Source organism: Nelumbo lutea, chromosome 5 (genome assembly GCF_056320005.1).
Source record: "Nelumbo lutea isolate HS-2025 chromosome 5, American lotus-T2T, whole genome shotgun sequence".
Classification (NCBI taxonomy): domain Eukaryota; kingdom Viridiplantae; phylum Streptophyta; class Magnoliopsida; order Proteales; family Nelumbonaceae; genus Nelumbo; species Nelumbo lutea.
This window is the reverse complement of record NC_142688.1, coordinates 39,624,474-39,649,053: the sequence shown is the minus strand read 5'-3', so window position 1 is coordinate 39,649,053 and position 24,580 is coordinate 39,624,474. Positions and strand designations below refer to the sequence as shown.

The 24,580-nt window shown below is 37.4% G+C and overlaps 2 protein-coding genes across 2 annotated transcripts; one reads left to right on the top strand and one right to left on the bottom strand.

Annotated features, from left to right (window-relative positions):
• The first annotated feature begins 1,226 nt into the window (after positions 1–1,226).
• Positions 1,227–3,854, top strand: LOC148851864 (putative receptor-like protein kinase At1g11050). The gene has a single exon (XM_088943245.1). The coding sequence runs from the start codon at positions 1,521–1,523 to the stop codon at positions 3,402–3,404; it is 1,884 nt and encodes a 627-aa protein (XP_088799371.1). The 5' UTR covers positions 1,227–1,520; the 3' UTR covers positions 3,405–3,854.
• A 640-nt stretch (positions 3,855–4,494) lies between these two features.
• Positions 4,495–20,597, bottom strand: LOC148851863 (ultraviolet-B receptor UVR8-like). Its single transcript, XM_088944390.1, has 12 exons — positions 19,976–20,597; positions 18,086–18,272; positions 15,995–16,141; positions 14,516–14,597; positions 12,765–12,920; positions 9,625–9,798; positions 8,810–8,881; positions 6,603–6,674; positions 6,307–6,425; positions 5,445–5,530; positions 5,268–5,341; positions 4,495–4,890 (listed from the first exon to the last, which is right to left on the bottom strand). Exons 1-12 carry the CDS (start codon positions 20,070–20,072, stop codon positions 4,804–4,806), a joined length of 1,353 nt encoding a protein of 450 aa, XP_088800516.1. The 5' UTR covers positions 20,073–20,597; the 3' UTR covers positions 4,495–4,803.
• Between the last annotated feature and the right edge of the window lie 3,983 nt (positions 20,598–24,580).

Genomic DNA, 24,580 nt, shown 5'->3' with positions numbered 1-24,580 from the left:
CTGTGGGGTATTTTTGGTATCATTAAAAACCTTTGGAGTAAGGTATTAACAGTTCTAGATGGTCTATTAATAGTAGTCCTGTATATGTAATATGGGGCCGGTCAATAGATATGTATAAATAGTGCAAATTTTGCATTTCAAAAATTGATGCAAGATTTACATAATTACATCACCTTTTTCTTCCCTCAATTTTCTATCTCTCATAGTGGAGACCAAATCATCTTGTATCTCACTCCAAAACAAATAATCTCCTCCTACCTCCATTCTAAACCACATCATTTTACTTCTTATTTTACATTACAAACAAATAGGATAATGTTAAATCTGAAACAAAATTAAGCCAAAATTTACACTCAGCCTGTTTGCACTCCAATGCATTTACACAAGTGCAAATGAAATTTGCACCTCCACCAAACGCAGACTTACTTTTTATTTTGGTCTTCATAATGATTTGGCCCATCCAGACAATGGATCCTCTTGAATCAGCTCAGCTGCTTGCCTACTGCCTTGTTAGTTCAAAGGCTGATCATTCACGGAACCTCCCTGGCATGAATTAAACTCATGCTCTGATAGTGAAAGAGCTCTCTCTCTCTCTCTCTCTCTCACATACACAACTATACTGAATTAAGCCCTAGTCAATTAATTGGGTCGCCTACAGTAATTAGGGGTTTTAATAGAGAGCAACTATAAACTAATATATATTTTAATTGTTTAACCAAAGTAATCATACATTTAATCGCATAGCATATTTGGTGCTAAAGAGGATCAAGACCTGGACCCACTATTTCGTGGGTCCCATTTACAAAAGTTCCTACTCATACAATCAACTTGATCAGATTGACTTTTAACCATCTAATATCCTTGTCATGAGCTCTCTCTGTCTGCTTTTCTTCATCTTCTTCTTAAATCCTGCCAAAACAGTCTTTGCCATGTTCCTACTTCAACCTTCTATATTTTCAGCCCATCCCACAAAAAAAACCAGATTTTCAGCCTATAAAATCTCTATGGTGGGGCCTATTACTGCTGGCCCAATCATCTGAAGATGGGCCACATGGAAAATTAAGGCCCAGAACAGGCTATGACGTCCTCTGGGCCCTGGCCCAGACGAGGATTTTGCTTTCTCTTCTGTGCGGTGCCACTGTTTCAGTGGGACATGGTGCCACCCAGAAACAAGAAGGAACCGACGAGGAAATGAAAAAGTAAGAAAGCTATTTTGTTTTTCTCCTGAGTAGTCGTTGACCCACATGCAGTTCATCGATGCTCCACGCTATTGTCCACAAGTTTTCCCTCTTGCTCTCTTTAATTTTGCATTCTTTATGACGTAATTCAAAAGAGATGATATCAATTTGTAATTTTTAAATTCTCTCTCTGGTATGATATCTGTAACAACTCTCTAACCATCTTATCTCCTCCTCCTCCTCCTCTCTGTCTCTCTCTTTCTCTCTCTCCGTCTTCTTGATCCATTCTCAAACCAGACAGATAATCAGGTGTTCACAGAAATTACAGAGAGAGAGAGAGAGATGGGGTTTGAACTGTTGCTTCTAACAATGGTGCTTCTGTGCTCTGCAGCTAATTACAGTGCAGTCTCACCCGCCAGCAACACCTCTACATGCCCCATGGACATGGGCTATGTGGAAAGAGTCCCATGGGACTCCTCATCGTGCTCGAGCTTCCCAAGGAACAACACCAACTGCTGCCAGACTCTGCTCAGCCTCTTCGGCATCGCTCTGGCTGTACGCCTCAAGGAGACCTCCCTCTTCCAGCTCCCCGACATCCCCACTTCCTCTGCCTGCATATCCGACTTCCAGTCCAAGCTGGATTCTCTGTCTCTCCCTTCTGATCTCGCCTCAGTCTGCTTCAGCCCGAGCCAGTTCGTTGCAAACCACCAACTCTGTGCCGGTATTAATACTAAACAAGACTGGCTCGGCAAGCTTGGGCCCTCCACTGCACTCGACACGGCGTGCCAATCCGATCTCAGCATCGGAACCGCCTGCGATGCCTGCGTCGCTGCTGGGTTCAAGGTTCAGGCCAGACTAGTTTCCATCGATGGTAATAAAACCCATTCCGTTGATTGCTTCTATTTCACAATTCTCTATGCTGCTGCCTTTGTGAATGAGTATGGACCCGAGAGCACGCGAGCTGCCTGTATATTTGGGCTGCCACTGGCCATATCTACAGATAGCAAGAAGCACTCGGCTCTTGTTTTCGCCTTGACTGGTGCTGGAACTGCTGCTTTCCTTATGTCTTGCTTTCTGGGTCTGTATCTCTGGTTCAAGCGGTGGAGGAGGAGCGCGGCTAATTTGGAGGAGACCAGCTCCAAGCGCCGGCTGCGACCCAACACTGTGTCAATCTGGTTCAAGATCGGGGAGCTTGAGAAGGCTACAGATAATTTCTCACAGAAGAATTTGATTGGACGTGGTGGGTTCGGTGTTGTTTACAAGGGTACCTTATCAGATGGAACTCCTGTTGCTGTAAAGAAGATCATAGAATCAGATTTTCAAGGGGATGCAGAGTTCTGCAATGAAGTTGACATCATTAGTAATTTGAAGCACCGGAATCTGGTCCCCCTCAGAGGCTGCTGTGTGGCTGATGAGACTGATGAAGAGAGAGGAAAACAGAGGTATCTTGTGTATGAATTCATGCCCAATGGGAACCTTGATGATCATCTCTTCTACCCATTCAGTGATCATAGCAATAGTAGCCGGCAATCTCTCAGTTGGCCTCAGAGAAAGAGCATAATCTTGGATGTGGCCAAGGGGCTTGCCTACCTGCACTATGGGGTGAAGCCTGCAATATATCACAGAGACATCAAGGCCACCAACATACTGTTGGATGCAGATATGAGAGCAAGGGTGGCAGATTTTGGGCTGGTCAGGCAGAGCAGAGAAGGGGAGTCTCATCTCACCACCAGAGTTGCTGGAACACATGGCTATCTGGCTCCTGAGTATGCTCTCTATGGACAGCTGACTGAGAAGAGTGATGTTTACAGCTTTGGGGTGGTGATTCTAGAGATAATGTGTGGAAGGAGAGCACTTGACACATCTTCAGGATCACCAAGAGCATTCCTGATTACTGACTGGGCTTGGACACTGGTGAAAGCAGGAAGGGTAGAAGAAGCTCTGGATCCATGGATGCTGAAAAATGGGGACTCTACCAATTCCTACCCCAAGGGGATCATGGAGAGGTTTGTGTTAGTTGGAATTCTGTGTGCTCATGTTATGGTAGCTCTGAGGCCTACAATTTTGGAAGCACTCAGGATGTTGGAAGGAGACATTGAGGTTCCTCCAATTCCAGATAGGCCGTTGCCCCTGGGCCATCCCTCTGTTTTCACAGATCGAAACGCTTTCAGTATATCACCCTGCCTGAGTGGCCCTGTGCTCAACTCAGGGGACATGCTCAGGTAATTAAACAGACAAGGAATTCTTGTGAAGTTCATTATTATTATTTTTTTATTTGCAAAGGGATAAGACCAGACTTGGCTTAAGTTCATGGCAACCGCTCATTCCAGGTGACTGAAATTAGCATTCTGTACATATTGAGATTCAACGTTGAGTGTTTTCTTTTGCTAGCTACTTCAACTATACTTGAGTATTCACTTCCAAAATGATGGATCTACTTATTCTGATTCCAAGATATCAAGCTTTTCTCAGAAGGGTTTTTGAATTAGTTGCAGAGAGACATTTAGCAGTAGTGGATTCATATCGTATTCTTGGAGAACGACAGTACTAGTCTACTAGAGATGAGTCATATGATTGTAATATTCTTCCCTCTGATGCATTTCTGCATTCAGCCTTGTACATATTTTTTCTCGACAATGTTTAAATAGGAAAAATTTGGTAATTTCTTTCCTTAAATAATCAGTAGCGCTCTGTGTGTGTGTGTGCGTGCATATACGGGCATTAATCAGAGGGAAGGAGTACCAAGATACAATTACAATTTAATCAGCATTGCTTTCATTTGCAATTTGATCATCATCAGCACTTTTTGTTAAGGTATCAGTTGTATATCTTGTTGAGATTCAACTATCAAACGCCTCAACCCAATTGTCCAAGCAACCATAGGATCTTAGTATAGGCATTATCATACAAGTATGACTTAGTATTGGAGATTAAAATAAAATGAGACAGAAAGTCGAGCAATGACCTATTTTCTAGATACTCTTTCACGCCCATCAGTTCCTTGATTGTCTCGGGCAGATTCATCGATATTTTGCTTAATCCAACCTGACATGAGGGTTGGGTGTTGCTTCCATTTGATAGAACTTGGCTCATAACTTTATTCTGTAGCCCTGGGTATTCTTGTTTGGGATATGGGGTGATTGAGTTTTCTAAAAGGAACACCGGACACATGCTTGGAAACAACCCTTGGGGAGGGTGGAGTAATAATTGTGGGGATTTGTCTAGCAAAGATACAATTTACTGCACGACTGATGAAGCTTATGAGACATTGTGAAGTCATGGGCATAACCACTTCTATCAGTGAAGCTCTTTGGCCTTTGGGCATAAGAAACAGGCGTGAAATCACTATTTATTAGCACTTAAATGAGACAACAAAGGCTAGAAAACTTAAGCCTCTTCTGAAATGTTAAATGAGTACTAGTACATTCTTACCAAGAAAAGAGTAAGTACAACACTATTAGTACATAATACATTGTGAAACGATGGTATGGATTTATAGTGCTGCATTCGACAAGAACATCCAACAGCAACAAGATGGGCTGTCCATTGGTCCAGAGTGTAGGGATATGCTTGAGGTTCAAACCCATCTACAGATGACTCCAGGCAGTTGGGGAAGTATGGATGTTCAAAATCGCATTCGTTTGACATCATTCTCTGGGACACTTGCATCACTCCCATTTCCTTTGACTGGAACCGTTGTTTGCCCTTGGACCTGCAAAGAGAGAGCTCAGCGCATTTACAGAACCTAGTCATACCCACTTAAAAGGTCTTACAGTCAATGATAATTATAATATATCCTACAGAATTATTACTGGAAAACAAGTGCAGGTATCGAACTGATGAAGTAAAATATTATTATAACAGAGTTGCAACTATTAGTAGTTGAATTCAAACACCACAAAAAGACAAGTTGCACCCTTGAAACCACACCATCAATAGCTAATTATAAGTCTTGCAGTTTTGATTTTCAACTTGAGAGAAGGTAAAACATTTGTATATGCAAAAAGTCGTTTATCATGTACAAGGTCCATAATAAAATTCGACTGTTGACAGGGATTTAACCCCATTGCTTGTGATAGGGCCACTCACCACTATACTACAACGATCTGATGTTTCATCAGGAACGATTGCATATCTCTCTGATGGTGAAACCCAAATCTTCCCTGCTCACACAGAACAATAAGGGTGAGTAAATTCAACACAATTAAAGCATATAAGAAAGGACCACTTCATTTGTTGAACAGGGAAAGAAGATTTGCAGAATACCTGATAAAGGCTCAACTTTTGAGGATGGTATTTGTTGGCAACTAGTTCCATCAGCACTCAAAGCTTCTATGAGCTTTGGAACATTTCTGGAGTTTCCAGAAATAAATGCATTAGGTCAAATTATTTACATAAAACAAATAAAATTTTGCAAAAAACTCAATTGGTGGCATCTGTGCCCATTTCTATTTTAATTTTCAAACAACAGAGAGGTAAATCAAAATTTCAAGCTAAAATCAGAGAACCACTACCTCATGCTGTTGTATCCCTTGTAGGAGGTAGTTGGTCAGAATCACAAGTACAAGAATACCATCATATGAAAGAGATAAAAGGTGCAGAAGAGTGACTTCCAAGAGGGAAAAAAGACCTTGAATGCATGAAAACCCTAATGAAGAACTCTTGCCTCTTAGGTCTAATGAAATAGAGAGAGAAAATAAACTTGGAGGATAGACATACACCAAGGTGCTTGGTGACCCAATTTCAGTTTCAAAGGATTCCCTCTTCTCAATGATATAAAATGCTATACTTTAGATGCACCATACTGGCGTATGATTGATTAGGGAAATTAGAAAATTTGGTACAATTAGAGTTTAAGATCAAAGGGAAAGATTTAGGATTTAGGTGGGCTTAGGGTTAATTTGGTTCATGACCTCCCCCCTGGTGGAAAGATTTGGTTCAGATCTGATTTATGGTTTCTAAAACCATAAAGCAATGCCACATTCATAAACGGTAAAATTATTTCAATTTGAAGCATCAAGATTGACACGATTTTACCCACGAAAGAGATGAGAGATGTATTTGCAGTGAAAAGCGATCAAATAGTGACTCAATTTCAGACATCAATCATATTGAGAAAAGCAATTACCTATCAAGAGGATCTCCATGTCCAAGTTGTCCATTTGTACCCCTTCCCCAAGAGAAAACGTTTTGCCTTTCTGTAACAGCTAGTGTATGCCTCCATCCACAAGAGATCTGCACCACTTTCTGCTAGGAAGCCCAGCAACAATTATGAAAAATTAAAGGAAAATAAAACCACACATCCACCTCAAATGAGAAGTCAAAAACAAAAAACAAAAAATAATCATGGAGCTCAGTATTCAAACCCAACAGCCTACTTGAACCACTTTATGCATTTAGGAAGCTAGGAAAACAGGAATGCACCTGTTCATCTGGAAATTTTACTTGCACTGGAGAGCAGTGATCAACATTATCACCAACACCAACTTGCCCGAACTGTTTAAGAGAATACACGGAAAATATTAAAAACAACCAACCAGAATTTGTAAGGGAGAAAAAGAATGGTCAATACATTTTTGAACTCAATACTTTAGAATCAGTAATGGGTAAAGATATCCTAAATCAAATATGTCCAACTTGCCAATGAAGAAAAGATTTGAGCAAACCATAAAGAATATCTTTTCTTGTATTGTAAAACATGAGAAAATAATTGACTCTGTACAAGCAAGTAGCATCCATTTGGCTTCCGATACATATTTGTTTGGTGCATTCCATTAAAAGAAAATCTTTTTTTTTTCTCCTTTAGCACCTTCCTTGACATGAGATTTCATAGAATATATGCCAAGCCATTGGTGTATGACAATAGAGTCACAAAATTCTTTATTTTTGATGCAGGTATGAAACAAGGGAAAGAAAGCATGAAAGATCTTTTTAGATTTCTGCACCAGTGACAGTTTTATAATTTTGGTCGGTTCAATTTATGGTTAACTTAAGATTTTCAAAAGTTATTTTCTATTTTATTGGCATCTTCAGAATGCGGTTAACTGTCTTAGAGGGTCAAAGTCATTTAAAGAGTTTTATTAGAGTGTTTTAGAATTTTGAAAAGATATAAATGTCATCATGTCACTTTTCTTTCAGCCTATTTTTCAGAGGTTAAAACCTGTCTGCTTTGTGTTATCTTGATGTCAGTAAATAGGCTGTTAAGTTATCTATCCAATGACACCAAGATCATGTAAACCTGACATGTTTTGAATGATTTATGTCCATTTTAGCAAGGTTTAAATCTTGACAGGATTAGAATGTTTCAATTTTTGGGTGTCTAAATTGCATTTGGTTTGTTAGTTTTAGTAGGGTTAGTAATGGGTATTTAGAGTTGGTTCAAGAATTAAAGTCCATATCTGAGCATCCCTATGGGTTATATGAGTTTCTTAGTTGTAAGGCAATTAAAGGGAATCTGAACCTTAAGTTGAGTCTGGTTCTCTCTCTCTCTTCCCCCCCCCCCAGTTCTGTATGTTTTTATTAAAAATTTTCTTTCCTTTTCCCCGCTTCTTAAACAATTCACTCTCGGAATCTAGTTTCCTGCTCATTCTTTGGTGGACAGCAAGCCGCTTACTTGCTTCTCCATTTCTGTTCATCACTGATCACTCGAATTTCTCTAACCATAGAAAGCCCACCACCACATCTGAAAGTAGTAGGACACCTGCCTTTCGATCTTGTAGGTATATTTTTCAATAATTTAAGTTTTATATGAGTATCATATGTGTTGACATCTTTAAAGAAAGGAAGATATTTCAAGGAAAAGTTCAAGCCTAATCACACCTACACTATTCATGCCTTCTCCTGGATTTTTTTTTTATTCATCTTCCCTTTTCTGAGAGCAAATCTGATTAAAATTAGAGATCTCATATTGTCAAGGTATAAAAGAGCACTACCACCTTTCCTAACTCCCATGGTTGATGTGATTGTGTAGTTGAGGGTAGGAATACTTCAATATCTATATGTTTCTTCATGATTAGGAGTTGTGACCCTCAAAAATAAGGGATAAGCTCATGTTTTGAAGAGACTTTCCTAGAGTCTTTCTGTACACTCAGTTTGATGTGGTCCTGACTGAAGGTCATTTGAATGCTTTAGAATGATGAATTCATTCTTCTTATTTCAGTTTCAGAGAGTTTCTTTATGAATTCTGCAATAGCCTCATCAGAGGAAACAAAAGGAGACTGCAAGTTATAAAATATAAATACATGAATATTATCCAGGTCAGTTTCAGGTTGCAGATATGGAGAAAATAGCTTGCAAGATTGAGCAAGGACTACATGCTTGTATATCATTAACAAGAAGAGGTAAGTGAGCCTATATAACTAGCTTCTAGAGCCTTCGAAATTTGATAAACAATTACTTTTTCCATCAGAAACATTCAAAATAATTGAGAGTAGATAAAGAAAAATTCAATCAATGCCAATTCAAAAAGAATCCTGAAATCAAAACCATTTAAATCTATCTCAACATGAATATATATATATATATATATATATATATAACTTAACTCTTTTAAGAAAATATCATGCAAAGTTCTGTAATTGTAGTACAAGAGGAAAAATGATAATAGAGACACAGAAATGAGAAGTTTGGACCTTATTCCATCCCCAGCCATATAATTTTCCATCAGATGTGAGTGCCATAGTGTGTCGCCAACCACCTGATATCTGAAAAGAGTCGGTAAACAAAGTTGAGTAAACTGTGACTACATAAACTGCAACAACTTGTGAGCTAATCTAATGGATTGGGCAAGCATGTGTCCGTCTATATCCATGCCAATCTACACCCATGCCACAATGTCCATATCCATAAGCAAATCCAGTTGACATAGGTGTTTTATTTATATTCTGAAATAATCTTATGTTCTTTATATTATAAATACAATAAGCTGATAACACTTATAAAAAAAATGTAATAAGCTAATAACATGATCTACAAAACACAATTGAATCAATAAATAAGTTACCACCAGACATGTCAAATAACACCAAGCAATAAATACTTAAGCTTATACAGTATCTTAAACTGATAATTTATTTTAAATTAATAATATATTACTTTTAACAAATCAAACAGTTTTATAAAACAGAGATAATGTGTTGGGTTATAAATTATGTATCTACCATTTTATGCATTTAGGTAAAACTAAACCTTTTTACACAATTCAGGAATTTTCTCATTGTTCCAGTATTTTTTTTGACAAGTATAGTGTGTTTATTTGTAGGTCTCATTAATAAAGTCTCTAGGCTATTACTTTGAACAGAAACAGTCCAACCCAGTGGATGTTGTCCATAGAATTAAAGAAGGGTGGTTGAGGTGGAGAGATGCATCTAGTGTGCTGAGTGCTGTGTGACTGGTGAATGAGACGAAATGTAAAATCTAATAAGATGACTGTAAGAAACAAGCAGACCTGAGAAATTAAATCATTACGCAGAGCTTCCAACTGGTGAGGAACAAGGTGATCCTCAAAGTCTCCATGTCCTAGCTGACCATATTTGCTCCATCCATAAGTATATAAAGCCCCAGATGAGGATACTGATATTGTGTGCCGCCATCCACATGCAACCAGAACCATCTTCTCACCCTAATAGAATTAAAATTTTACAAATGAGTAGACAGAGAAAAATGATTCCACAAGAACATGTAAAACAAGCAAGCAGATAGAGTGGAAACAACTTCCACATTAATCATCTAAATAGGGAGAACATGAAATTAGTCACCATTATCATTTATTTACATGAAATATTTAATAGTGATGCATGTATGCATTCCTTTACCACATGTGATATGTGAGAAATGAAAGAGTACCATATTATAAGAAACTAAAAACATACTTAGGGTATTTTTTGTTTGAAGGAAAAAGTAGGAAAAAGAAAGGAAAAAGGTAGGGAAACCTATACAAACCCAACATAGCCTTAATTTCCAATAATTACTTGATGCGAAATCTCAATTTAAATATAAAATTTCCTTATTAAGCTTTTCAATCTATTTATACTACAATATGGGCAAATTTGTTGATACTACATACTTATCCGAAATTAAATTTGTGGTTGATCTCATAGTCTTGCAGTGTTACATTTGACTGTTACTTCTTAAGAAACTTATCTAGGTAGATTGAAACTTTCAATAGCTTAAATTACAGATCCAATTTAAAGACCCCTGCCTTACATCCAAGTTACTGATAATCAGTAAGTTTATGATACTTTACATAGATTTTTCCCCTTTGGGTGTGGTGACAGATAGAGACTCGTATAAAAGGAGGAAAGGAGATGTGCTACAAGATGGACAAAACCCTTGTAAACAAACCAGGCTATCCCAGAATGAGATACAATAGAAAATCTGCACCTATGGGATAAAAGAAAATCCGAAATCCCAGTCCTAACATGATCCCATTCCTATAACCTCACAAAGTACTAAAGGATATTCCCAAAGCAATAAATATCGTCACATCCTCACCTAGTCTACCAGACACCAGAATGATTGGCCTCAATCATACTGCACACTGCACCATATCTAACCAGCAATCAAACAAAGCATAAACAACACGACACCATTGCCCTACCACCAAAAGTAGGCAAAATAGATCAGTGAAGATCTTGCTCTAAAACTCCATCCTTTTCCCTGCCTCTCCCTCCGATTTACCTCCCTGATGCCCCTCCCATGGTATGCATCTCTGACACCATGATGATGTTTTTATATCCATCATCCACTTGAACAGACTCCACATCCCAACCACAGGTTTCCTTCATCCTCGACTTGGGTACCCTGATTTTTTCTGAAACAGTCCTAACATGATCCCATTCCTACAACCTCACAAAGTACTTATCTACATTTACTTCTCCCTATAGGAATACTAAACCAACTTTTCGCTGATCTTCAGTCTTTCCCTATGCTACACCCAGAAACAGTACCCTATACTCAGATCAGCAGCTGCATTCTGAAATTACTCACGATCTGCTTCTATACACCATATGTATAAAACTTCACTATTGATATGGACTTGATGGATGTTCATACAAGTTCAATCCACCAGTGCTGAGATTGTCTTGCACTTTTGATCTAAATCCTGGACAGAAGAGGGTTCTATCAGGGTAGCAGTAGGCATAAGACTTTTTCCAAATCCTTTTGAACATGGGTCCTGAACCATCATTTTGCACTCCAAGTAGTTAGAAATGATTTGAGGGCTCATAGTTTAACAATGTACATGGCACTGACTTGAGCAGAATGGTGGAAGAACATGATTCAACCCATATAGTTGGCATAAAGCTTTGTTGAATTAAGGTGAGTACCCATGTACAACAAACCACTATACAAGATAGATGTAAACAAAAAATAATGAACCCGTTGCAAATATAAGCTTCTTATGGAAATAAAGATTTGCTATGCATTCCATCCCAGTTACCATCCTCTCCCAAAACTAAACTTCCAGCAATAGACTTCAACTCCCCAATAAATTCATTGCATGACAATGAGGCAAAAGGTCATAAACAGCCTGATCTTTTTTAATGTGTATGAAAGCATCCAAAGACCACTTACCTTATTCCTCATCTGACTGCATATGAAAATCCCCTTCAGTTGATGTAGCTATCGTGGAGACCAATAAGAAAATATCATAACCTCATCCATGGTAGAAATTTATTCCAGGTCACCAATTGGATTGATATAGCCCAAACAATATCTCCTTCATTATTAGACATGAAGATCCCAGTTTATGTGGGTTCAGGATTGCTCATGGAACTACCATAAAATCTCAGTCTGTACCCTATGCCAAAAGGTTCACCGTAGGCCACAGTGTCCTCCTGTGAAGGGGATGACAAAGACTTTAAGATTGCAAGTAAATCTCTGCAAATTTACTCCCACCTGACACCCCTGAAATTCCTTTGAGCCGCAACCCCAAAAACAGCCAATAACGTAACTCTTTCATGAATAAGAGGCTGAGTTAAAGATTTGTTTTAAAAATTTCCTCTATTTGTCCCTTCACATAGATACCACATAACTTTATGACTAAACTTCCATAGAGTCCACAGTACTCCACAGTAAGACATCCTAGTTTTAGAACTCAATTTTTTTTTTCTTTTTGGATTTCTCTTACTGGATTATTCATCAATTTCTTCTCAAAAGTGCCACATTGAAAAGAAACAAAATTAAGGTGTTTTTTTTTGTTGTCTAACCTTTCACAACTCAATAATCCAGTTGGTTTCATCAGATCACTCATCAATGTTCATCTTCCTGAAGATACCACATGAAAATAAACAATATTAAGCTGTTTTCCAGTAAGATTGGCATAAGGATTCCAGTGATCCTTAATTCCATTCCTCCCTCCAAAAAAGATAAAAGGTGTTCCTACTCCTGTCTTGTTTTGATAAGGTTTATTTTAACCAGTCAGGAAATATATAAAGGTTTACAAATATAATCAGATCTCAATTTACATAAGAAGTCTAACAAGAAGCAAAGTAATAAATGCCATGTTATAGAACCCAAGATGACGATTTAGATTGTATAAATAACTCTAGATAAAAAAAAACCATTTCACGGAGTTAGTCAACATACATCAACAGAGGAAGCTTGAGCAGGTACTAATTGATCTTTTCTGTCACCTAAACCCAAGTTCCCATACCGACCCCAGCCCCAACCATAGAGTTTGCCATCTTCTGTAATTGCAGCTGTATGCTCAGCACCAGCTGCAACCATTTTGACAGATAATCCCTGCAAAAGAACAAGAAATTTAGATTTGAGCACATAAATCATTTCGAAGAAGCATCTAATATCTTTACAGCATTGACAAAATTAATGTACAAATGCAAGATGCCTTGGTAAATTTTCCTAAGTAATCAATTGGTTGGAAGGCTGATTTACTTGGTTATTCTTTGTCCTGACATCACATTTACTAATAGTGAAGTAAGAAATTTAGGCATGTTGCTTGGTTACCACAATGGAATGCAGTACTTTGTACTTGAAATATCTTAAGGATCATGATAATCATGGTGTATTGTACTTGAAATATCTTAAGGATCATGATAATAATGTTTGGGGGCTCCTCGCCCTCCTTTCTTTATTAACACAATCATTTTACCGCTTATAAAAAAATTCATGGTGCAAGACAGCTTGATATTTCATGTCAAGCAATACTCTAAAGCAAGAGATTAGATTTATGCAAATAGATGGTGTACTTTGTTTCTTGGAAAAGCAGGAGGGTGCAGACAATGAGTATAAAGCAATGGTTCATACAGTTTGAGTTACTACAATTGAAGTCTCTCTTAAATGATATAGGATTGAAAGCAAAGGAGTCTAAGTCCATGAGAGTATGAAGCTATATCATGAAAATTAGGGAACAATTAATATTGCAGTTAACCCTTTGTTTCATGAGGCCACTAAATTTATAGAAATGGATTATCATCTTTATAGAGCAGTAGGAGATGAGGAGTGATATACTGTAGTAGTATACATTGTGTTGTAGCATAACATATTCAATTTTAGTTTTGTATACTATCATTTAAGGTCATTCTTGTTGAAAACAGCTTCTCTGTATGTGCAGGGGTAAGGCTGCATATCTGTCCCTCCCCAGACCCCACATTGGCGGGAGCCTTGTCACTGGGCTGCCTTTTTTTAAGGGCATTCTTGTAACTTCATTTCATACTAAATTAATAATATAGGGTGTACAGTTGATAGTTCAGAAACCAGAATCTTCAGATTGATCACCTCTTCCACTGTTTACTGAACAGTACTCTATGTTCCTCTGCTCTCACTTTTCTGTCTAAGGCTGAATACCTCAGAGAAGTTACTATCTCTTCATGAGAAGAAAATAAGTGGAGAAATATCCACTTCAAATACCAAATGTGCTTTTATTTTTTAAGATCAGAAGTTGGAATGATTTCTCAGTCACAGTTAATTCAGAAAATAGAGAGCAAAATAAAAAGTGAATTCAGAAGAACAGTTGGAAGATATATTCACAAAAGCTCTTTGGAGGAGTCAGTATCAACTCCAAGCTGGAATTGATGACATACATCCAGATTGAATAGGAATTTTGGTGTGTGATGTGTTCGTTCCTACAGGTAATTTAATTCTGTTACTTTCTTATTTAGTATTTTAGGACATGAATAATATGTGCTTTCTCTCAACTATTATATATTTTCTTTGTTTTCTCTCTTTTATCTAATCCTAATTGACAGACTTTCTCATGTATTAGTTTCAACTAGGCTGATATGCTTCACACAGGTCAAAGTTTGGAATAGGATGTTTCTCCAAAACTCAAAAAACAATTACTTCCCAAGAACTGGAATCTTCTAAAGTTGAAAGGGTACCTGGAATGCTTGTATTTTTTGTGGCACAAGTGAGTCCTCAGTGTGCCCAAGACCAAGTTGACCATTTTGATTCCGTCCCCAACTTCAAAAGAATAAAATGTCAATATACAAATATAACAATGCATTAAGTTAGTGCATAGTGGAAAAGTAAGAACACATTTGCTTTTCAACATCATATTCAAACAAAGTTAGGTGAAAGATAAGAAAAACAAATAACTAAAGTACCAGAATATATGACTTGCAAATTAATACCCAAATCAAACCAGAAATTTCTAATGAGAATAAAAGTTTTTTCCTTCAAGAACAGAAATCACAAAATTTCAACAAATAAACACAACCTGAAAAATAATTACAACCGATAAAGAATAAAAGTGACATCCAGGATTATTTGCATAAACATTTCATGCACAAGGTTTCTCCCACTTATTTCATCATTAAAACTTTAGCACTGAACCATTCTATGTCATCAATTACAAGAACAAGAACATGTACAGAATTGTATCCAACTGACTTGCAATGAAGTCTGAGACAATCCAAAAGCAACAATTAAGAGAACAGAATGTTGCATGATAGAAGAATATGGCATAGATATTCTTCATTCTCTTCTTTATCTCCAATTATTGGGTAAGATCTGATGGATAAGCAACAGTTCCCGGTTACAAATAAAGACGAAAACAAGACGTTAGCTCACACCAACAACAATCTCAGCCCCTCATAAGAAGCAAAAATAATAAACTTGCATAAATTACAGAAATCAGAGAAGTGAAGGCCATCAAATTCCTTCAACATGGAGGCCCAAGAGAAAACTATTCTTTCAATTATGGATAATGTCACTTGAAAAGTTCCAATACAAGGTGAGTTATAGGACCATGGGCTCAAGGACTAGGGTAGTGAAGGCATGGAAATCCAAAGAATCTACTATTTGATTGACAGATGGTTGGAAAACACCCCAAAACAACCTTCAAATAAAAAATCCCAAAATATAGATGGGAAACCTCTCAATAAAAACCTCCTGCACCATCCCCCAAGCACTAGTGAGACCACTTCCACAAGAAAAATCCAACACATCATACATCACTACACTCCAATCACCAAAAGACAATCAAAGAGAGAAAAAAGAGATATAAAATTGATGAAAACAGAACCCTTCCAAGGAGAAAAAAAAGAAAGAAAAAAAATCATGTCCTTCATCCCTATTTTAGAATATTAAGGATCTCAGTGGGATTAAACTCCCCAACAATAAGGAAAGCCTCTCTTGAACTACATCACTTTTGTTTATTTCCCCACAATTTTGTCTGTCCTTAATTTACAGCAGATCTTTCATGGTGGAAAAGTAACACATGCTTAATGGTAAAAGAATAATTACTAAAAACAATCCAACAATCAAAGATTGATTACTTAGACCACAGGGACTAAGAATAAAGGAAAGTAATTTGAGGTTGATCCGCCTTTATAGAGGCACACACACAGAGTACCAACCTCTGCACCTCCCCATCCATAGTTACTGCCAAGCAATGACTATCTCCACAAGCAATTTTCTTTATCCTCACACCATGTAAGGCTTTGATTGATTGAGGAGTGAACAAGTCACTGGAGTTACCATGACCCAATCGTCCAAAATCACCCCTGCAGATACCAAAAAAGTTCAATATTCTCAATTTAGCAAGAGAATAAAGCATAACTGAGAATAGAAATTCCTCAGGAAACAGATTATACAGGCCATATAACTTGAACGAATTCATATTATCCAGATAAGTTGAGTGACTCCAAACCAAGTACATTAATTAGGCAGGTATAAAAAATGAGAAAACTACAATTTTGTGTCAGAACATCAAGGAACAGCACACCATAGGTACACATGATCCATCATTTATTAAGATTTTATTTAGTTCTTGTATAAGGTCCAAATAAGCTGAAAATAAACGTGTGGAGGAGATATGGGCAGAGACTTCATTTAACACATTATCTCCCATCTTCCGTGGTTTAACACAAAGTAGATAACAGAAATACTGAGACTTATAAGAAGAATATAATGTAAAAGTTTCAGTTGCTTTTTCTCAAAATAAAAAATGAAAGAGTTATGTCATTTAAGTCAGGAATCTATATTTCTACATCACACTATACCACTTGGATAAACTGATTTTCAAAGAAATAAGGTAGGCAGAACAACTTTTGTCCTTTATAATACTATGAGCAAACTGTTTTTACCTGGACTAATCACCAAAGTTCCCTTCACAATAAGAAGTCCTTTTACCCCATATCAGAGTAAAAATACATCAAGCTAGCACCCACGAATGGTTCAAGGATGAAAAATGCCAATTTATAGACCTAGCAAAAAGTTGACCCAACCTACGAACCCAACCCAACCCAACCCGAAAAAACAGGGTTAGGGTCTCATATTTAGCTACCTGAATTTGAGAATGACCTGACCCGACCCAACCTAGAAAAAATTGGGTTGGGTTGGTCATGGGTCAACACGCTGACCCGATTGTAAGGTCTAATTGGGACTATTTGTGTATTCTTAGAAGCTTTCTCTCTTTCATTTTTACTATTTAGTCTTTACTCTTTATCGTTTACTCTTTGAATTGTTGAATGTTCAAGTTTTTTTATTTTATGTTTGGAAATTTTAAGGTCAATTCCTTTAATTTTGACATTTTCATGTATTTTTCTTTATTTTATAAAATTTCTGTTTTTTTAGGGATGACCAGAATTGACCCATGGGTCAACCCTAAACCGAACATTTAGGGTTAGGGTCTAGCATTTACTGGCCCAACCCAAAATGCAACCCAACCCAAAATCAACCCGATGTGTCTTGACCCAACCCGAACCCGACCCACCCAACCCAATTGCCAGGTCTACCAATTCAAAAGATAAAAAAAAAAAATGGAATGAATAGAGGCTGGATATCATGTATATTAGGAAAAATGAGTATCATATATATAGAGGTTTTGATAGCCTTGCAAAGGTAAAAGAACCATTGACAACAAAGAATGGAAACATTAAAAGATGCTCTTAGTTAAGTTACTATCCATTATGAGATCCTTGACAAATCTATCTTGTGTCTACTTGTCTTCCCTTTAACAATACACAGTTACTTTAAGTAACTATTTACTATTTAGCATAGAATTACTCTGAAATATAATTTTGATTTTTTGAACTGTAAGGTAAAGTAATTCATTGAAATCAAAAAGACGAAATACAATAGAGCCCCTGTACAATGAGGGACTGTACAGAGGAAGTACCATAAACCCAATCAGCCAAATCCCCCAAAATAAAGAGAAAACTATAAGCTTCTTACAATAAGAAAATCAATATAAAAAAAAAGAACAAGTATGTCTGTTTTTTGAATAATGGGTGATTTGCCAACCAATGATGTACCATTCCCAAAATCCTGTTAATTTGATTTTACAAATTCTATTAATAAATAGGAAAAATTGCTTAGGATAAATAATAATCAGACATATATAAGTTGCAAAAAGAAAAGAAACGGAAACGATTGATTGCATAACCCTTTGAAAAGAAAGTGACATTCAATAGCATAATTTGGTACTTCAGGTACAAGCAACACACCATCCCCAACTATACACTTGAGACTGGGATTCAGAATATGCAATTGTATGATCAGCTCCACAAGTAACAGAAACAACATCGTGGCCATCCAGTGCGCTCATTTGGGTGGGAGAAAGTCTATCTTCAGCATCTCCATGGCCCAATTGTCCATCCTCTCCTCGTCCCCAGGAGCAAACAGCATTTCCAGCTGCAATACATTAACAGCTCACGTTGATAAATGTAAAAACAATAAAAATAAGTTTCATTAAAATAGAAATTGCCTGTGCTAAATTGTTAGCTAAAAACCTGAACTACAGAACATAGAATTTATGCATGTAATAAGGATCCATTAAGTTAATATATCTTTAGATGAATGAACTAAATATGCATCCATGAAAAACTTTCAACTTTAAAAGTTTAAAACACAAAAGAAGCTATCCCTCAAATATGCAAGTGTTGGAATAGAACAAAAGGCTCACATGTCAATAGCTAGGTGGCCAAAATTCATCTTCCCCAAAGAAGTTTCTTTCTTGTTCTTTAATTAATTCAAAGAGAATTTTCTCAAAGAAATCCATCTGTTATGTTTGTGCCTTGAATTCTTTGTGGCTATCCGCTTCATGAATCCGCTCTTAATTAATTTGAGAAAAAACTCGAAGGCAAAATTTCATAGTGGTTTGTGGTGGAAGCGTAGGGCTTGGGCCTTGATCCATATTCAACTTATAGGTCTGAACCAAATACTATGAGTTATGTATTTCGGGGGTTTTCTCTCTTGTATACTCAGTCTTTGTCTTGTGAGAGAAGAGTGAGACATTGGGTGTATTTGGGATTTAGGGTTTTTTGTGAGTGAGGTTGTGAGGGCACAACTCTATAAGGAGTGGCTAGTATTTACTGCTGTTCGAAAATCATCAATTTTGATTTCTGGAAGAAAATATTGGTATGTGGAGAGTGGATCAACATGCACCACTTTTAGCTATATTACCAGTGATGCAAATCAGTGTCGTGCACTCTTGCTTCAGTTGTACATGGACCCTTGAATGCCCAGGTCTTAGTTATTGGAACATCAAGCTGAGGTCATACATTATTTTTTATCCCCCTCATCAAGATGCCATGTAATCTGATGTTTTAACTATAGAAGAGTTTTCATTAGTCAACTGAATAGCAAGTTCACAAGCCCACCCTAATGGTAACAAGTTACATATGAATGTAGGCAGATGGTGAAGTTGAGACAACAGAAGTAAGACAGATCAGTGATGCATACTCTCCACTATGAGAAAAAGAAAAGCTTCATTTTTTAGATAATTGACTTACAAAAGCAATCACCAGACACTTTTCCTGTGAAACTTGGTCCCTCTTGCACTGAATCTAAGAACTCTTACAATGCATCCATGAATATTCATGCAAAGCTTTGGCTTCATCAATTATGACCCCTAACATCAACCATCTAAGCCAACATACATTTTGGCAATTCAAAGAAGCCAATAAATTTCCTCTCTAGATAGCACCAGAGCAACAATTCATCCGAGTAGCATCTAACATTCCATAAACACTAAATCACTTTAATTATAAAACAGCATTGGATGCCAACTGAAATGGAATGCAGTTTTCCATTGCATTTGAGATGCAAGTTCTTCACCTAAAATGGCCCCACTTCTGGTCGGCTGTCAAAACTGCAATGAGTTCATTTCAGAATTTCAAGAACCAAAGTGTAACTCCAATTTAGATGATGGCATTGTGGGGTTCCATTGAAACACCATGAAAAGCTAGAATCAAGTGACCCCAACTCAGATGGCATCCAAACTTGATACGTAGAAACAAAAATTAATCACTTACCTCACATGCCATAAATTTTAAAGCAACACACAGGCCAAGAACAACAACAAGACTACATACTATAAAACATCTGAAACTTACTAAGAAGAGCAACAGAGTGGCTAGCCCCAGCCGAGATGAGCACGACTTGACGAACCGGCAAAGTGACTGCACTGTTGACTTCGTCTGCCATGTCCATCTTTGACAAAGATGTCAAGCTTTTCTCTTTCCCCCTTGTAAACTGGAGAAAAACAGAGAAACCCAAAATTCTATCCAAATAGAGTAGTACGAGTGTGTGCAAGAGATATTTGGTGGTGTCTCTACTGCTTATAAGATACAAAGAAGAGACAGATGTATTTTTAAATGATTCTAGGGAGAGGACAAGTGCAGGTGAGCGAAGAAGACAGCCAAGAATTGAGAGTGGGGAAGTGGAAACTGAACAACATTGAAGACCGCCTTCTCTGGTTCGTGGTGGAGAAACACTGCATTGATTGCATGAGGACCCATCTTCGACGTGGACCAAAGTACGGTTCTCTGTCGTATATAAACTCTTCACCACCACCACATGTGTTCATCTCCCACTGTCTCTCTCATCTAGGAGGGTTAGATTTTTAGAAAGAATCAAGAATTCGCACGCCCTTCATAGATGGCGAGTACTTTATCGATTTTTCCTTCGATCCCTTCTCCTTTATGCGGTTATGCCTCAATTAGTTCATATCGTCATGGTTTTTGGACCAGTCTGTGTGATTTAAAAACTGACTCGAAACCAGAACCGCTTTTTCCATCGATTTCCGTGTCGAAAAGGTTCGACGGTCTGGTCCAAAATTCCGTGATGTTTTTTAAATAAAAAATAAATAAAAGAAGTGGCTGGCGGTTCAACCATCTGATCCAACGGTTCACTAATTGATTTTTTTTTGAAATTCCAGGCTAGATGCAAACGGAACTGGATGGGTGACTGGTTAACCGATGGTTTTAATACCGTGCTCTGCATTGATTGATGGTGATAAGGTGGGGTGTTCCATGGACCATATATGGACTGGACCTGGGCCAACTTTAGCCTGGTTCATGACCTTAGCCCGGTTGATTATCTATAAGGGATAGGGCTGCAAACGAATCAGATCAGATTCAGAAAAGGATATATCCGACCCATTCGATAAGAAACCTGACTGATCCAAATCTATAAGAATTTACCAGATTTTCAAGATTATGATTCGAATTGAAATATCTTATCGGATATCCGATTCGATTTGAATTGTTAATATAATATTCGAATTTGATGCGATAACTAAACGGATCAATTTTTCCTATTCAATCTGATTTGTTATGTTAGGATCAAGGAAGATATCCAAATCCGGCTCTTACAGGGTCGAATTCGGATTCGAACAGGGTCTGATCCAACTTATTTGCAGCCCTACATAAAAACTGAACCCGCAGGTACAGCCCCCCATTGGACTAGTTCAAGACGTACCTGGGCCCAAAAGTCCAGAACCAATTTATTATAGTGGGCTTTTGAATATAAACCTGGAGCTTGGAAAAGTCCACCTCCCAACTTGCCTTGCAGGCTGCAAATGGTTCAAATACATTTTCCACCCAAACTGAGTTAGTCTTGTTATTTTCAGTGCGTTCCAACAAGAAACTGAGAAAGTTTGTCATCAGTTACAAGCTGGCATTCTCTGAACCGAGATGAAGATGGAGCTGAAATAGGATTTCTGTGCATCTTCTATGAAGACTATAATATTGTAAGAAATGGAACACAAAGCAGTAGCTCAGGCCCAACCCATTTGGTTGCAGATGTAGCACATGGCCAGGAACAGAAGAGATGAACAAAGTCTGCTCACTCAGGAATGTGAGTGGATGATATCATCAAGATATGAAAAAGGTCTGTTCACCCACTAATTCTTGTTGTGAGGCACCATTATTCCAATTCTGATTGCAATTCCTATGTGAACCAGACAGATTATGGGAATAGATCATTCCGATTCCATTCCAACTGCAAATCCTCCCTAGAATTACTTCATTTTAGGTTCTAAAACTAAAATATCTCCTTTTACATGTGTAGAAGAGAGTGGATGTGTTCCCACTGACTTAAGTATGGATTGTATTCTTCTAGTATTAATAAATTAGTAGTTAATGACCACCCAGTACTAAGTATTTTGTTTGAGACCCACTATCCATGTGGTAAATTTAGGTTAACCTTTTTTGTTGATTTGGAGAATAGATTAGGTGAACTTGATGGCTGTGTTAGTGACAGTGTAACCAATAATAAGGCCCCTCTAGTTTTTTTTTTTTTTTTGTTAACTATCACCAAACCCATCTAATTCATTTCACCTGTTTGATCATGAGGAGTCTTAATTTTATCAACTATTACAATTGCATCCTTATTTAACCTCAAGATGGGAGTCATTCCTAGCTAGCCCCAAGAACTCAAATCACCATGAGAGGGAGGGCTATTGCAGTGACAGTGACCACCATCCTCAGGCCTTACAGAGCCAGAGTCCAGAGTCCAACTAGAGGCATTTCCAGATTGAATCTTCTTAGGACTAATCAAGTAAAAACAGTATAGAAGATATATATTTCATTACCAACAGAAAATCAAACTTTCCATGAATTATAGCATTGTTGAATTTTCTAGCCACTATGGATATGAAAATTACATGGATGTCAGCTTTTCAGTCATTGAACTTTGAGATAAGGGATCTCGTTCTGGAGATCATTGGAGTAGTTGATTGATGCTGGGTCCAAACCATGGCTGTTGGACTGTTGGCTGTTGCTACGTCCCATCTGCTCTTGTGCACTTGCTGTGCCCAGTGCTGTATGCAACCCATGTTAGGCCTTAGGGTCATCTCCCTTACAATTTTCATCTTGGCCCAACAGTACCATGGATCCCTTTCAGGATCGAGGGCTGTTCCATTCAGGGGCCCTGATTGTGTTCTTTGCCCAATACCACCATTAATGGCTGTACCCTTCACCTTGCCCCACTAGTCTAGTATTGGAGAGAGAGAGAGATTGCAAAAAACCTTGTCCAGATGTGATTATAGAGCTCTGGACCATGCACTGTGGGTGAGATGGGAGTAAAATCTTGTGGGAAAACAATCGTGTGACTGCATCAGAGCAAAACCATATGAATTGACAATGGCATCACCGATTTATTTCAATTCTAATAAAACCCACATTCACTGCACTTAATGTCATTTGGTCCCACCAAATACTGAACCCTCAACTCAAGCAGATCCAGCAATTGAGTAAGAAGTGGTCCTTGTTAGACACGAATTCCCTCCAAGTCCTAATTGATGGATGGCAACACATTTTCGGGTAGGTGCATTCTTTTGAATCATGTTCAACTTGAATGAATGTTTCATCAATGATTAGGCCTGTTCACGGGCCAGATTTAGGCCATGTTTGGAATGGACTTTACCACTTAGTAACAGAAAATGCCCAGGCCTGAGACCATGAAACCTAATATACATGATGCAATATCTTAGTTTTATCTTCTAATTCTATTTTTTTTAAATTGCTCCTATTCAATCACACATTTTGTACATAAAAAATATTGCTGCCCAATATACAATTATACACTTAAAGTTCAAAAAAAAAAAAATCATACATAAAATATGAAAGGTAAAATAATAAATTAATAATAACAATTCAAGTTATTACCTAATACCTATTACTAAATATATATATATATATATATATATATATATATATATATATATATATATTATTTATAATATTATTATGCTTGGGCCAGGCTTATTTAAGAAGTCCAGCATGGCCCAAAAATTAATTGGGCCTAATACTTATCACCCGAACCCAAGCTAACCAACCTTAAGATGGGCCTAAATCAGGCCACGTCCGGAAAGCCCACTGGGCTACCGGCCCATGAACAACAAGTCTATTTATGATTGTTCCTACCATTCACTAAAGGGGAGTCATGCAGCATGGGAATTTTTATTTTTCTCATTTCTAAAAATGCTACATCAGCAATGAAATGACAATGTCTTCTCGAATTTGTTTTCTCAAAAAGAAAACGAAACCCAAAAACATTTTCAGTTTGTTTCGAGAAAAATAAGATTTTTCAGTAATCTATTGAACCACAACACTGAAAACACTTTTGGTTACAGTTTTTGGAACTAATTTAAAGCTATGATGGATAGACTATAGAGAACATGCATCAAATCAAAATACATTTTACACTTAAATTTTGAGGGTTTAGAGTTAAGTTTTAGGGTTTAAGGTTTAAAATTCAGGATTTAGATATTAAAATCAAGAAATGTCAGGGGCTTTTGTCCAACCATGATAGGAGCAAAGTAAAGTTCCTAAAGGACTGTCTGAAAACAGCTGCAGTGCCTGAACTGAATGACTTGTGTTGTGACTGTTGCCTTTTAATAGATAAATTGGTTATATGATAAAATATACCAGAGTATGTAAATCAACCCAACATGTAATTCAGCCATTCAGAATTTGCAACCTACTCAGAGACTTATTCATTGAATTTAGCTACTTCAGACATTATCAAACAGTTCCTCAGGTTTCTATGTCTCCTAGCAAATCTACATCGATAGACATATCTGATTACATTACACAAAAATAGCATCAGCCAATTAATTTGTATCCGGGTTTCTTTTGGCTCATCCAATTACACTGTCAATGTGAGCTTGTCTTGTACCATCAGTCACAAGCCAAGAGAAGAGGGTTATGTTGACA